This window comes from Argentina silus (genome assembly GCF_951799395.1).
Source record: "Argentina silus genome assembly, chromosome: 18".
NCBI lineage: Eukaryota > Metazoa > Chordata > Actinopteri > Argentiniformes > Argentinidae > Argentina > Argentina silus.
The window spans coordinates 10,907,432-10,923,270 of record NC_139672.1 but is presented as its reverse complement, the minus strand read 5'-3'; the positions used below and the strand labels follow the sequence as shown (position 1 = coordinate 10,923,270).

General features: G+C 45.6%; 1 protein-coding gene across 1 annotated transcript in view; it reads right to left on the bottom strand.

Annotated features, from left to right (window-relative positions):
* Positions 1-15,027, bottom strand: part of tns3 (tensin 3) — a 43,668-nt gene extending 28,641 nt beyond the window's left edge. The window contains exons 1-10 of the mRNA XM_083690095.1: positions 14,926-15,027; positions 7,434-7,598; positions 6,633-6,683; positions 6,021-6,143; positions 5,373-5,437; positions 3,231-3,314; positions 1,756-1,868; positions 972-1,032; positions 681-756; positions 1-108 (exon numbers count right to left, since the gene is read on the bottom strand). The exon at positions 1-108 is cut by the window's left edge and continues 22 nt beyond it. Coding sequence (XP_083546221.1) covers positions 1-108; positions 681-756; positions 972-1,032; positions 1,756-1,868; positions 3,231-3,314; positions 5,373-5,437; positions 6,021-6,143; positions 6,633-6,683; positions 7,434-7,583 — 831 coding nt within the window. The 5' untranslated portion in view covers positions 7,584-7,598; positions 14,926-15,027. The remainder of the gene's footprint in view (positions 109-680; positions 757-971; positions 1,033-1,755; positions 1,869-3,230; positions 3,315-5,372; positions 5,438-6,020; positions 6,144-6,632; positions 6,684-7,433; positions 7,599-14,925) is intronic.
* Positions 15,028-15,839: the final 812 nt, after the last annotated feature.

Below are 15,839 nucleotides of genomic sequence, written 5' to 3'. Positions count from 1 at the left end.
CTCCTTCTCAAACATCAGGTTGTAGCCCTGAACGGCTCCCGTGTGGAACTGGAGACGGAAGATGACCCCGCGCTCCGAGGTGGCGTCGCTCTTGTGGTAACATTTAACCTGCAATGATAGTAGACTGGGTGTTAGAGCTGTGTGTGTGTGTGTGTGTGTGTGTGTGTGTGTGTGTGTGTGTGCGTGCGTGCGTGCGTGCGTGCGTGCGTGTGTGTCTGTGTGTAGTGTGCATATAATGTCTATTTAGTGTGTGTATAGTGTGTATAGTGCATGACTGCATGCGTGTGTGTTTGTGTGTGCGTGTGTGCGTGTGCATGTGTGCTTGTGCGTGTGTGTGTAGTGTGCATGTAATGTCTATATAGTGTGTGTGTGTATAGTGTGTATGGTTGTCGGCTGTACTGGAAGCACTTCAATTATAACTTTGATCATAAAAGAGCAGCAGCAGTAGGTTTATTGCATTTTCATGAAAATAAGAAGAAAGTCATATGTTTCAGAGTTAATTATGCGTGCCTGTTGTGGCTCACACCATTTTACTCTGCATGCTTGTGTTTAAGCCGACTGTTTACATAATTGGATAGCTATAAATTGTGTCTCTCTATTCGTGCAATATACCCAGTATGTTTTCCAAGACAGGTTCACATGATTCTCTCCATGTGATTCTAGAAGAAGCGACGTCTTACCATGATGTCTCCTTTTAGCAGCTGTGCAGGCTCCAAGGTGATGCATATCCTGTCTCTGTGTCCAGGCCCGATGTGACTGGTTCAAAGAGACAAGCGGCCAATCAGAGACTAAGTTGAATCACAGACACTCACATAGCCACCCGAGGAGAGCAACAACGAATCCGAAATCAAACAGTGAAAAACTGGGAAAAACTGGGAATAACTGCTTTGGTATGTCACACGAAAGGGAAACAAATTGCTGTCCTATAACGCTTTGAAAAAACGAAAGTGTTCAATTTGGAAAATACTTACTAGACGCCTGAGGAGTAGACAGCTTGCATTCCCTGGTACACTTTCAGATAGGGGCGACACACTGAAAGAAATATGAATCGTTACATTACAAAACAGACGTCCTATCATGTATTCCTAAATATCTGTATCCAATGTCATTAAGTCATCATCATCTTTCATGTACGGCCAATAAAACAACATGAAACTTGTTACTTGAACTTTTTGTGAGCTATTAAGAGAATTTATGGTGAAATGTGACCTGGTGTAGATGTGACTTTGTGGCATTCTGTTTTTAGTGCTATAGGCTATGGGCCTTCCCTATGAGAACATCATTTGAAACAGCCCTTGACAGTATACACCACTGTACCATGGATACTGCATTGATTTCTACTATGGTAACCTACTGCAGGAAACAAAGACACGTAGACCCATTTGAGGGAAGCTTTTGTTGTCTTTGTGAAATGTGTGAAAACACAAAGTTTATGTGGAAACATGGGTGTGGATTCCCTTGAGTTTACTGCAAACCAATAAAGTTTGTCTGTTTGTGTGTGTGTGTGTGTGTGTGTCTGTGTGCGTGTGTGTCTGTGTGTGTGCATGCGCGTGTGTGTGTGCGAGCGTGCAAGAGAGCTCTTTGCAAGCAAGATCGTCAAAAACCTATTTCTTTCCTGATAGGACCAAACGATTTTATTGTTACTCTTCAATTCGTTCATTTCTTTTATGTGTTGTCTAATGACATTCGTGAACATTTAATATGCGTTTTTTTTTTTTTCAATTATGGGCCAGTAGATGAGAAATAAAATTGTACCTCCTGCAGTGTCAAAGTTTGGTATGCCATGAAGAATGATGCAATGGAGGAAGAGAGGAGATGCGTTGATTTTCATCGAGCCGCTCAGAAGACTGTTCAGGATCCAAACGTACCTGACATAACAAAAAATAAGGGAAATATAATATCTCTACAGGGTTTGTACTCTGTAGCTAACACCGTTCTGTAAAGATGGTGCAGTGACCCAGATGTCACCAACTTCAATGTCGGGTAAAAGACAACCATAACACAGAAACAGAAGAGAAAAAAATGACATTGTTAAAAAAAATTGTTTACATTACATTTATGGCCTTTAGCAGACGCCTTTATCCAAAGCGACTTACGACAAATACATTTGTTTAAGTAAGTGAATCATCTGTCCAACAGTCATCATAAGATAAAGTAATCAATGCTCACACCAGGGGCCATTGGCAGTCGTAATGCCAGAAGTAACAAATACAGAACAAAAACAAAAACAATTTTAAGAGGAGAGAAACTTGTACAGGGGGGTAGAGGGGATGAAGAGGTCTTTAGGAGGGACCGTTAAGATGTAGCCTGAAGAAATGGGTCTTCAATCTACGGTGGAAGATTGGTGGTGACTGATTGGTAGTGATTCTTTCACACGACCAACCTTCTCACAATCTATTTGCAACGTTGCCGCAACAACGCCAATGTGTGTTAGTAGGGACGTGGGAGTAGAGGTGCACTTTAGAGCTGGTCTTTGAGCTCGTACTAGGTTTCCGATTGCCCGATTAGAGAGGTTCTTCGTAAAGAGGCCTTGGCGGTGTGAGTCATGGTGATTCACCGTGATGCAGGGGGATAAGGTTACACCAGGTCAACATGGGATCCCCTTGTGTTTCAGTCACCAACAATAGCGAGACTTTCACAGGTTCTTTTTTCAATAAGAATGGAGAGAACAAACAAGGCCGAAGACACGCAACGGCTGACTGTGGTGTTGGTTCAGGTGAGGTCTGGGCAGGAGGGGACCTGAGGTAGCCCAAGGGTGGGCGGAGGGGGGAGGGCAGGGTGTGGGTGGGTGTGTGGGTGTGTGGGTGTGTGTGGGTGTGTGGTTTATGTGTGGGTGTGTGTGGAGGGGGGGTGTGTGTATGTGTGTGAGCGTGTGGTGTGTGTGTGTGTGTGTGTGTGTGTATGTGTGTGAGAGTGTGGTGTGTGTGTATGTGTGTGAGTGTGTGGTGTGTGTGCGTGTGTGTATGTGTGTGAGCGTGTGGTGTGTGTGTGTGTGTGTGTGTGTGTGGATTGGATTGCAGCTGAAGCACGTAGGCAAACTTGGCTTGTATCTTTGACATCGGAATACTTCTACAGTCGTTGAGATATCTCAATAGTTGTGGTTGTTGCTGACAGACAGAGAGGAGGGAGAGCAGGAATCATAGCTTTACTTCATATTTCTGACCAGCCAATGCACATAAACGTTAAAATAACGTATATTATGTGTGAAAAATACTTTAAAGGGCCTTTACCTTTTCTGAGACGGCGTCATCAACGCTGATACCTTGTCATCGTAGTATTTCCTCATTGCGAAGCGGTCCAGCGCTTGGTCAGCACTAAATGAGACAAACATGGTGAAATCTTAGAACAGGGTAAAGCACTCCTAACAGACAATACACTACACAGACACACACACACACATACACACACACACATACACACACACATACACACACACACGCACACTCTCACACACACACACACACACACACACACACACACACACACACACATACACAGAACAAGAGGGAAAGTAACCAGAGAGAGACAAGGGATTCCAGCAGAGAGGAAGACAATGCCATTCCTAAATAAACACAATGAGGGGGAGAGAGGGAGAGAGAGAGAGAGAGAGAGAGAGAGAGAGAGAGAGAGGGAGAGAGGGAGAGGGAGAGAGAGAGGGGGAGAGAGAGGGGGAGAGAGAGAGAGAGAGAGAGAGGCCAGAGAAAGTACACAGCGTTATTCCAACAGGACTAAAACCAACAGGCGCTGGAGTATTTTCACCAGAGGTATCTCTCTCTCTCTCTCTTTCTCTCTCTCTCTCTCTTACCCCATACATGTCTCTTCTCTCCCTTTCTCTACCTTTCCTCCCTCTCTCTCCCTGTCTGACGCTGACCTCTCGGTTTCACCCAGAGCCGTCTTTTTTTGGGGCATCCGGCTCTGCTCTCTATCACCCCCCTCTCTCTCCCTCTCCCTCCCCCCCACTCTCTTCCTCTCTCCCTCTCTCTCTCTATTTCTCTGTGTCCCATCTCTCCCTCTCCCCCCCCACTCTCTTCTCTCTCCCTCTCCCTCCCCCCACTCTCTCTCTCTCTCTCTCCCTCTCCCTCCCCCCCACTCTCCCTCTCTCTCTCTCTCCCTCCCCCCACTCTCTTTCTCCCTCTCTCTCTTTCCCTCTCCCCCCCCACTCTCTTTCTCTCTCTCCCTCTCTCTCTCTCCCTCTCCCTCCCCCCCACTCTCCCCCTCCCCTCTCTCTCTCCCTCTCCCTCCCCCCCACTCTCTCTCTCTCTCTCCCTCTCTCTCTCTCTCCCTGACCTCCGCCACTTTTATGGTCTCCCCCAGTGGGAAAGAACAGTGGGGGGGGGGCATTGATTGGCTGGCCCCAGCCAGCATGTGTGTACTCACATCACACAGGGTCTGTGTGCAGAAAGGATCTCTTTAAGCGCATAAGACAAGACCCAAACACACACACACACACACACACACACACACACACACGCACACACACACACACACACACAGGCTCTCACACACACACAACACTTCCCTTCACCTTATAAACCACTTTCTCTCCAAATGTTTGCCACTGCTCTTGACTTTAGAGTTTAGGAGAGATACAGCTGCCCTTGGGAGTGGAAATGGCCCCGCATCAATCTCTTTCATCTCTGTGTTTCTTTCTTTCTTTGTAACTATATCTTATCAAGAAACTGTCCTTTAGAAAAAAATCGACTTTACATTCAAGCCACCTGGCCTCAAATCCAGGCCAATTTTGCTGTGATATAAAATCTCTATCAATGAAATATGTTCCAGGAGGAAATTGTCAATTTTACCCTGTCAGTTTAATCAGTCGGTGAATCTCACATTTCACAGTTAAATTGAAGTCCATTCAATAAAACTGACATTGATATTCGTGCTAATGACGGTGTGTGGCCACGGGCTGTTATGATGAACGTCTAGTACGCTGTTGATGTTGATTCGTGTCATTCTGAGAGAGTGAGTCATGCTACCATTCATGTGGATGCTATCATTTATGTGGTTTTTCCTTTGAATCCACATTCAGTAATAACTAGCCCTTGACTCACTCTCTGACTCATCGTGAAACTCAGTGAAAGGGCTTTGTTGGCCTGGCAGCAGTCAGACAGTCAAATAGCATATCTGTGAGTCTATGTCTATCTTTGGGTGAGGGTCAGGGTGAGGAGGTGTTATGAGATGATAACAACTCTTGCCTTGGTAGCAAACATGTGCAGTCATCCCATTCACCCTCTCCTGAGCTCAGATCATCATTCAAATCAACATTCTATTCAATCAGTTGTTCCATGAACTCATGTTGACTAGCCTCGAAGCTCATTCACATAAACCACAAAGGAAAGGTAGAAGAAAAGTAGGAGAAATGCAGTTACCTGGCCGATATGTCGGTGAAATGGACAAAAGACGAGATGACCACTCCGATTCTGCCTTTCCCACCCTGAAATAGGAGAGAGAGAGGGAGGGAGGAAGGGAGGACAACAAACAGAAAGAGAGAGGAAGATGTAGTTTAAATCAAATCACATTTTATTTGTCACTTATATCCCACATTACGTTTGTCATTGACATGGTGAAATGTTTTGGCATCTTCCTCCACGCTCGACAACAGCAGTCAGCAACAATGAACAATTCAATCATAACTCATAAAAGTGACAAAAAGTGGCAATAAAGTGACAATTATAGGTACAGTACCAGTCAAAAGTTTGGACACAAACTTGCCAAAGGTGTGCAAAGCTGTCATCAAAGCAAAAGTTTGGCTACTTTGACGAATCTAAAAATATAAACCATATTCTGGTTTGTTTAACACTTTTTTGTTTACTACATAATTCCATATGTGTTCCTTCATAGTTTTGATGTCTTCAATATTAATCTACAATGTAGAAAATAATTTAAAAAAAATAAAGAAAAACCATTGAATGAGAAGGTGTGTCCAAACATTTGACTGGTACTGTATGTCAAAGTCATGTTGAGGACTATGGAAATAGGGATGGGGAATGAAGTTGCTACACCAGAGCGTTGCCTACCCTACAGTGGATGACCACCACGTGGAGAGGGTCTGCGTGGAGCCAGCCCTCCATGGCTTTGCAGATGGTACAGATCTTATCCAGAGGAGGGGCGTGGAGGTCAGGCCAGCCAGTGTCCAGAGTCTGTCAACATACCACACACTCTCATACTGTATCGTCTCAAAGATAGTGCCCGTCAATACGACCTGTGCAATCTCTCTCACACACACACACACACACACACACACACACACACACACACACACACACACACACACACACACACACTCAGGTACACAAACACGCACACACACACTCACAGGTTCACACACACACACACACACACACACACACACACACACACACACACACACACACACATACACTCGCACACACACACATACACAAAAACACACACACTGTCTCCAGATATCATACTGACAGTATCAATCATAGTACAATCTAGTGATACAGTTCTTCCAATGGAATCCATATTGTCACAGAAGTATATTGATTTGTGTCTGCTCCTGTCAACTCTCTTTATCTATCCAGCATGTCAGGACTAGCATTTATCTACCGTAGCTTATGTTGCAAATACTGTACATTTGGAAAGGCAGAGTACAATGTATTTACCTTAGGATTCATTTTAGAGAGATCATGCCTCTTCTCTGACAGGTTGATGATCTAGAGAGAGAAACAAATATATCATCACATGGCTATATTTCCTCTAGGCTGCTTTTAAATGTTCAAAAAAACATTTTACAGTCCTAACCTCTCTTTCCCCTCCCCTTCAAATTGAGGCTTCTCTCCCTTGTACTGGTCCAAACTACATTAGGGGTGAATTAAGGTTTGTTCTAATAAAGGAAGCGTTGCCCTGACAGCATCATTTCTCTAGATAATGAAAAATGTGTCAACAACATACAAACTGCTGCACTTTGAACCTTCCTCTCGATACAACAAACATTGGATAAACAGTCATCGTCACTTCACACAGATAATATCAGCAGAAAATAGGTATGTCAATAGACTAATAGAGGCAATTGATAGATGACTTAATATAATTAAATCATAGAAAATAAACATTTGTCTGATGTTTTCAGACCTCAAAAGTGGTCTTTTGCATTTAATGGGGATTGATGCATAAATGCATATCTGTACCTGCGACACAAATAGCATTGAACATGGCCTTGTCTCTGCCTTTGAGGTCTGACACATTTTGACATCAGAGTGAACTTTAATGGTGCATTCAAGTGCTACTGTGGAACTCTGAGCTTCCTACCATGATTTAACGCAGGATTTTGCATAGAGAGGCAAACTAGTAACCAGTAAAAGTAACCACGACTTGCTGAGTCGTAAATGCCCTACAGTTGACTATTTCCGAGAAGCACTTGAATGCAGCATAAGTCAAACTCGTGGACATGGAGTGGTGCTGACCAGGTAGTTGTCTGCATGTTTAGACTTGAGCATCCGCGTGACGTCCTTCAGGTTGTGCAGGTAGATCTCCTCAGAGCACGCCCGGGGGAAGGACACGGCGATGATGCGCTCCGTCACATAGGTAAGGTCAAGTTCATATCCCTCCTCCATTTTTGCTGGATCTTCCTGTTGAAACAGACAGAGGAGAAAATTGCCTCAGACCCTGCAACAGACGTCCCTTTCACCACTGAAAGTATGCAAGGGATTTAATTCAAGTCAATATTTGATGAGCAAAGTCCTACGGACAGACTTTTGTGTTCAATTGATACGTATCAAATAAGACCTCAGTTTCAGATTGTATGACAAAGAAAGCTGCTTGTTTACATTCAACTTTTGTTCTACTGTAGATAAACAGGTGCTACACAGTTTGGAATTCTGCCACATGGTACTGTTGATTACTCACTCAGTGTTACTATACAATCCAAAACTAGAAGTAAATGCTATTGAACAGGACAACTATAATCAATGACTTAGTATGGGGAAGTTGCCACATTAAAACTGTCAGAAAGCAACAATGACACAGAAAAAACTCTGAGAATTCCGGTTGAAACCAGTTGTCTGCAGTCAGTGTTGCTGTAAAGCCCTGAGATATGGTGGGTCCCTGTGACCTCATGGCCATGAACTTCCTGTGGAGCTGTGTTGGAGGCTTTCCCTGACACCCACACGCACACACGCACACACGCACACACGGACATGCACAAGCACAGGCGCACGCACACACACACTTATGCATGGACGCACACACACACACACACACACACACACACACACACACACACACACACACACACACACACACACACACACACGTCTCTTATCTATCCATCTATGATCTGGCCCTCTTGCCTGACAGCTGGGGAGCAGGAAAGTGATTTTTTAAACAACAGGTCCGCTGGCCTGCACAGAGACTATCAGCTCCAAACACCACAATGGAAATCCAAAATAACTACTTCTGGAAGTCGAAAGGAGTCAAAAAGGCATCCTGTCTTATTTTAACATCATTTCAAAGAACTTTACCACGACATTCAAAATAAAGCGAATCAAATGAAGGGAATCGAGAGACTAAATACCATATCAGTGTCTCAGTGCTGCATTGATTTAGGACTGGCTTTCGCAACACTGTGTCACAGCAAACACTGTTAAGAAAAGAACATCGAGGGTGCAAAGGAGAGTGCATCATCGGACATCTGCCCCAAATTACGGTAAACAGGATTCCGATTTCAAGATTTCGGCTGTTCTATTACATTCTGTTCTGTTCTGTTCTAAGATGTCTCTTTTCTTTGCTGCCACCACATTCCCCCTGCTCTCCCAGCAACACACCCACACACACACACACACACACACACACACACACGCACGCACAACACACACACACACACACACACACACACACACACACACACACACACACACACACACACACACACACACACACACACACACACACACACACGGCATGGATAGCAGAGGCAGTGGAATTCCTGGAAAAGCACTATTTCACTGGAAGCACCTGATTGCTTGTTGTGATTAGGTGTGAAAGGGCCCTGACCAGTCCACAGCGGTGAATGTGACTGGTTAATTAAGTCTGAAGTGACTGCAGGCTAAAGTCAAACACTTTGAAGGGCTCCAGAGAGTAGGGGGCCGTAAAACAGGGGTCGACTGCTCGCTGCACCCAGAGCTTAAACTGCCCCTCAGAGCGGAATGAAAGGGGGCTATGTGCGTGTGTGTGTGTGTGTGTGTGTGTGTGTGTGTGTGTGTGTGTGTGTGTGTGTGTGTGTGTGTGTGTGTGTGTGAGGGGGTCATCACCAGGGGAAACAGGCTAAGGGGAGGAGGGGGGAAGGGGTGGGGGGAGTCACAAGGGTCTGCCAGGGGGACTAATGGTGGGGTTAGTCTGTGTCCCCCGGGAGCTGGAAGAAAAACTGTCGACTAATGAGAAATTAATGAACAGGGTCGAGCGACACTTGAGGGTTGTGTTTTCAGTGACGGAGGCAAAGTACTGTTTTGGAAAGTGTCTCAGGGAAAACACGGTGCCAGGGAGAGAGGGTTCTGGCATACTGTATAAACAGCACTTAACCTTCCACTGACCTGGAGGTGTGAGGGAATGTTAATGAAATGCTTTTGAATTAAGTTATTCAAATGTTGAGGGAGAAAGATCTGTTTGTGTTTGATAGTCAGCCCCCGCAAAGATATTTTATCAAATGAACAAACTTATAGGTCGGCGTAACTCTATAGAGTCTTTATGACTGCACCGTGGCTTTTAATCCCTTTATAAATAAAACAAAATCCTGGTATTTTTCATTTTTAAATCCAAGATCATTTCTAAAGGCAAAACATGTCTTCAAGACCATTTTTGGACTGATTGATGACTAATGAACATTCCAAAGTCAGTCCACAAGTCCACAAGTAGAGGTGGCCAAATTCACTCCCGTACCGAAAATAATCCTAAAAATGTTCAGTCAATAGATCATTCAGACATATGAAAAAACGCAAGCAACAGACCCTTTCTAAGGTAAGACCTCTCCATTCTGCCTCTCATCACTCAAGCAAACAGGAGCAACTTGCCCCGGCATGCACTAAAGATAATTGCTCTTTAATTTACGCTGAATGCTTTTGTTCCAGGGGTTCGGGGTATGGCAGTAGTCCACAAAGACAGCACAACAAGCAGTGCCAGGGATCTTAAAAAGCCCCCAAGCCCACCCATGGCACTATGAGAGTGAAGGCAGAGGAGGTGGCAGGCCTAGGAGGGCACTATAGTCTGAGGCGTTTGATAAAGAGGGTTGCCAGAGCTCTGGGGAGCGAGCAAGGACAGGCCTGCCGGGTTAGGATGCTGGGGATTAGGGTGTGTCTTGGACTGGAACCCCCCCCCCGGCATCGAGCCCTGGAGGTAGGAGCTGTGCCTGGCTGCGTGGGCACTGTCAGCAAGGCTCAAACATGCTTGACGAGCGTTGTGCATTGAGACGTGGCCTGCATCCCAATACCCCTCGATGGATTCCTCTCCTTCCTCACAGCTGCATATCCCGCTGTGAAACATGGGTTGCATCTCAATCGTCTACACTGGCTTCCTTCCCTTTTCTCCCTTACCTTCAGACAGTACCGATCTGAATGAAGATGATAGGTGAAAGCAGTGGTGGAAATCCGTCCAATCCTTTCACCTACCAGTGATTCCATAGAAGAGGGGAAAGAGAGGAAGTCATTTAAGAGTGCTGAGACGCAGCCCAGTTCTCTCCAGGAAAACCACGCCCCTTACCTGGTCAACCTGATGCATGGAATCTTCCATTTCCAGCTACAAGCAAGAGCAGAAAGACTGTGGCTAAAGGACATTTTTAGCCGCTCTAGAAAACCCTCCAGTAATTAATTTCAGTCAGGTTCTGGGAACTGAAGCGTGGCCCTAATCATGTGAACATCATGGGTTATTTTCATTTTTTAGCACATTTGCGTTGACAACAGTTGGCAAAAAAACTCTGCATTCTGCGCAATGCGGTCTGTCACGAATAATAAACACATCGGATGAGAGGGTTGTATCCCGGCAACAGTCCAATTACGTCAAGTTTTTTGTTTGTATGTTATTAGACTCGTTGCTACATGTTGAAGGTTTCCTTAGGTTACATTTTCTGTGAAAACCATATTGTGGTAATCATGAGTAAGAGATAGCTGTTTCATAAAAGAAGGGGGAAAAAAGAGAAAGAGAAAAATAATATGGACAATGGGAAAAAAATTGGGATTTCCGCTTTTGGAGGGAAAAGAGAGAGCAGATGAAAAAGCTTACGGTGATGGAAGCACTTAAATCCTATAAAGACAGCGTCTAAAACCTCACGGCGAGGATAACAACTCTATACACAGCAATAAATTCACTGTGCTTACTGCAGCAGCTGGCTATCTTAGAAGTCTAAGAATCTATTCAATTGCTTTTAATACCATTCATATTTCCTGACTTAGCAACCAGGCAGCGTTTCAGCAGCACGTCTGGCGAGAAACCAAAGCAATAAATCCCTTAATAAGCTTGTCTTTTTAAATGCAGCATATTTCAGTTGAACAGGAAATAGATCAATCAATAGAATAGGTTTCAATACTGGAGAAGGGTGAAGTGACCAAAGTGCATGTCTCCGAGATCAATGTGTGAGTGATTTGCAACAAAAGGTCTAGTTCTACTCAATAATTTGACCGTACAGGGGTATCCAAAGTTCACAACAGTACCTACATGTAAGTAGGTTATATTAGCACATATGATAGCGATCAAACCCCCCATTCGCTTAAGTCCCTTTTCTTGATTAAAAAATCCAACTTTGAAGTGTTTCCTTTGGCTCCTGTCAGTTCATGATTGACAGCTTGCGGCAGGCAGGGGTCCATTTTGGGGGGTCGGTTGTGTATTCACAGTGGTCACATCAAACCGAAATATGTGACTGTGGTGAAAAGGAAAGAGCAATGCGGATCTCCATCTATGGAAGCAGCACTCCAAGAAAGAATCCCCCAGTTCTCTCTTTAAACTGTTGAGCCCAAAAGCCCCAATCAACAGTGAAAGCCCAAAGTAAGTATGATATGCAAGAGCATGGCCTATTTTCTATTTTAAAAAATGTGGAACTGGAACAACGCCAGGGAAACCAATACTGTATGTTATTTCTACAGGGAGGTTAGAGGCCTGATGGCTCACTACATCCCAGCACGAGAGACTTGGCCTGCCTCTGGACCGATGTAAAAACCAGCCAGTCTCTCTTGGAGTACCCCTTGTGCTTGGCCCATGTACAGCCCAGCTACAGGGAAAGATTAATGATCTTCTAAGCTGTTTGTCTTCAACCCAGAGCGACACCAAAAGCGTCATAAACGCTTCGGGAAGTCCGGCTGCTGTTAGAGAGGGCGGTGGAATGTTTTTTAAGAGGCCCTGCTGGTATCATTTCACCTTTAGTATGCAGGATCTCCTTTAGCTTTGAGGCAGGAGAAAAGGACTCCAGTGTTAACTGAAATATGAAATGATTTCATTGGGGATGTTAAAAAAATAAAATAAAAAAAAGGTCAAATTGTTGAAATGTAGTCTTTTGAATTTCTGTTTGCATTGAGAATCAAAGAAAATGGGGGTTAGAGTCGTTGAGGTATAGCTTTTTTCGTGGCTGACGTAACCCTTCAGTACATTCTGCTTGTAGGAGACGTTTTTCACTTTTCGTCTCCTCTGGCTAGCCAAGACCGAAAGCTCCAGGAGGTATTTAGCAAATTCACATCTGCTCGTCCATCGAAGAACTCTACGTCCCCATCAACCACCTCAATTCAGACCGCTAGGTAATTGCACTTGTCACGAATAAAAAGCAGCACGCTTCAAACAAGGGAGAAGATAACATCACTCCAGTGACATAACATGCTGGACGGAGGGCCTGCGGAGAAGCGAAGAGGCCACAGTTTGTTCTACCCGTTTCCTGTCCTTGACTCCGTGCGTTTACACTGCGGCTTTCACGCCCATTCAACGCCGAAGAGCCGAAATAAACAAAACTGTGGAATCTGTCCAGAAAAAAAGCCGCAGGAGGGTGAGATGCGGGTATCTTTAGCCTGTTTATTTAGTGATTGTGGAGTCAAACGTATATTTCTCTCCCATTTTCACAAGATACGTTGGAAGGAAATAAAAAAAAGAATAAAAAGAAGGGGACTGAGAGCTCGGCTCTTGGAGAATCTGTGCACCCACCAGGCTCCTAAAGCAGTCCCCTAATTATCGCTTTCTATCCCAAGGTCAGAGAGGAATGCGTTCCAAAATGGATTACGCTCCCGCTCTCCCTCTCTCCCACACATACACACACACACACACACACACACACACACACACACACACACACACGCACACATACACACGCACACATACACACGCTCTTCCTTCTCTCTCTCTCTCTCTCTCTCTCCTTCACTCTGTTTAATGGCTTACACATGTCGGCTGTGTGGCGGCTGGTTGCTGTGTGACAAAGTGAAATGCCCCAATGCTCCTCTGTCCTCCCCCACACTCTGCCGCTCCTAGGGCAGACCTGACTGTTCTGTTCTGTTCTGCTTACTGTATACACACACACACACACAGCCCCAGCCCTCCGCCGACCCACCTGTCCACAACACACTATCAGGGTCACCATTCATCTCTCGCTCAGCCAGTTCTTTGTAATCGCCGCCTTCTTATCAACGACGGAAAGAGAGCGAGAGAGCAGGAGGGGGGAAAGACACGGGTCTCCAGTTTTCTGACTGTGTTCTACAATCTACTGTACAATAGCTTCACATCCAGTTGTTTAACCCACAAGTGACTCATGTTCGTCTACACAATGGCAAAGTGATATTGACACAAATATAGTATGAAGACATTAGCCTTAAATGTTTGTTTATCTTTTCTTACAACCTACAGTACAGCATCTTTGATTTTAGAGGGAGATAGCTTCGGGAGGGTGCAAAAGCAGGTGTGCGTAAGCATGCATGCGTCGGTGCATGTGTGTGAATACAAAGTTGAAGGAGAAAAAGGGAGGGATCTGGACTCCAGGTAAAGGAGGGTGTAGCCCCTGTGAGGTAAGAGGGAGTCTACATGTCATCAACAATGGCTGCCTAAAAAGCACAGCCCTCGGGCCTCGAATACCACACAGCAGCTGTGGCTTAAAGACAGACTCCTTCTCTTTCTTTCTCCATCTCTCTCTTTCTCGGTTCCATACAGAACCACTATTCTGCAAAAGGAGAGAGAGAATGAAAAGAGGAAAAAAAAGCAAAAAAGTTCTCCGGACCCGCTGAGCTATGTGAGGAACAGTCTACCTCAGGAATGGCCCCATATGTTTCACATTAGAAAGGTCTCCAGCACACCAAAGCCCCAAAACAGCATGGAGTCCCACACCATTGCAAAAGACAACTCAACAAGTGGGACATTCACGGTCGTGAGATTCGCTCACTGAGTGAAGCTGAGCCAAAGCTGGATGAGGGGATCATGTTTTTTTTTTTTTTCAATGAACAACACTCAGTGTTTCATTCAAAGAAATCACAATCGTGTTGCTTGTTAGGTTTGAATGACCCCCCTTCACTCTCTCTCTTCAGACTCCTGCCAGGTCTCCCCTCGATCACTCACTCACTCACACACACACACACACACACACACACACACACACACACACACACACACACACACACACACACACACACATACACACACACACACACACACACACACACACACACACACACACACACACACACACAGATCCCCCTTCACCCCTTTGGTAGGGCACATAGCCAAAGTAAATAAAGAACAAGCAATGCCCCCATTTTGCAGTTTTTAAATCCATTATTTATCTGTGTCTCATCAACAGGCTAACGTGTGTAGCACTGATAACCTCCCCCAGACTGCATGGAACAAACTCCAGCCTTGCTTTGAAGTACTAACCAGCACAAACTCTCACTCCACTCCCTTGCAAGTGAAGGACAACAAAACAAGCTGAAACAAACAACCGTGCCTTACCTTTTCAAACTGAAAAACTAAGAACTTTTATTCTCCCTTTTCCTTTGAATCCCTTTGTCAGACACAGCTGAAAAAGAAGAGGAGGTATTAGGTCCGGTCCAGTCCAGTCCAGTCCAGTCCAGTCCAGGCGACTCCAACTCGTCCCTGTCACACAGGCTTGGTGGAGGAGGCTGAGAGAGAGAGGCTCATTTTCCCTGTGTTGGAATGTGGCTCGCAGGCTGATCACAGACACTTCTGTGTGTGTGTGTGTGTGTGTGTGTGTGTGTGTGTGTGTGTGTGTGTGTGTGTTAGCTCACTTGGTCCCGGCTCGGCTGCCCCCACCGCTGCTGCTCTGCTCTCTGCTCTCTCTCTCTCTCTCTCGCTCTCTCTCTCTTTCTCTCTCTCTCTCTCGCTCTCTCAGGCTGTCTGTTGCTGGCTAGTTGTTGGCTGCTGGCTGGCCGTGGTAAAAATCGAAGTATTTGCTCTGTTCCTGAACTGCTGCTGCTACTGCTGCTGCTGTTGCTGTTGCTGCCTGTTCAACCCCCCCAAATCCGACGCTCTTCACTTCTCTACTTCCTCCAGTCCCAGACAGCCCGCTGCAGCCCCGCCACAAGTCCTGGCATGGGATAGTCCTCCCACTGAGCCTGCTGGGACTGCCTGCTCCCTCCCCTTGATCCCTCCCCTCCTCTCAAACTCTCCTCCCTCCCTCCCTCCCTCCCTACCCCCTCTTTCCCTCCACCTCTCTCTGTCTCACACACACACACACACACACACACACACACAGAGGCACACACACACACACACACACACACACAAACACACACGCACACACACAGACAACACATTCTCATGCTTCCTTCGTGTCTGCCTAAGCTTTGGTCAGACCTGGACAGATACTCATGCACACACGCACACACACATACGCGCATGCATTC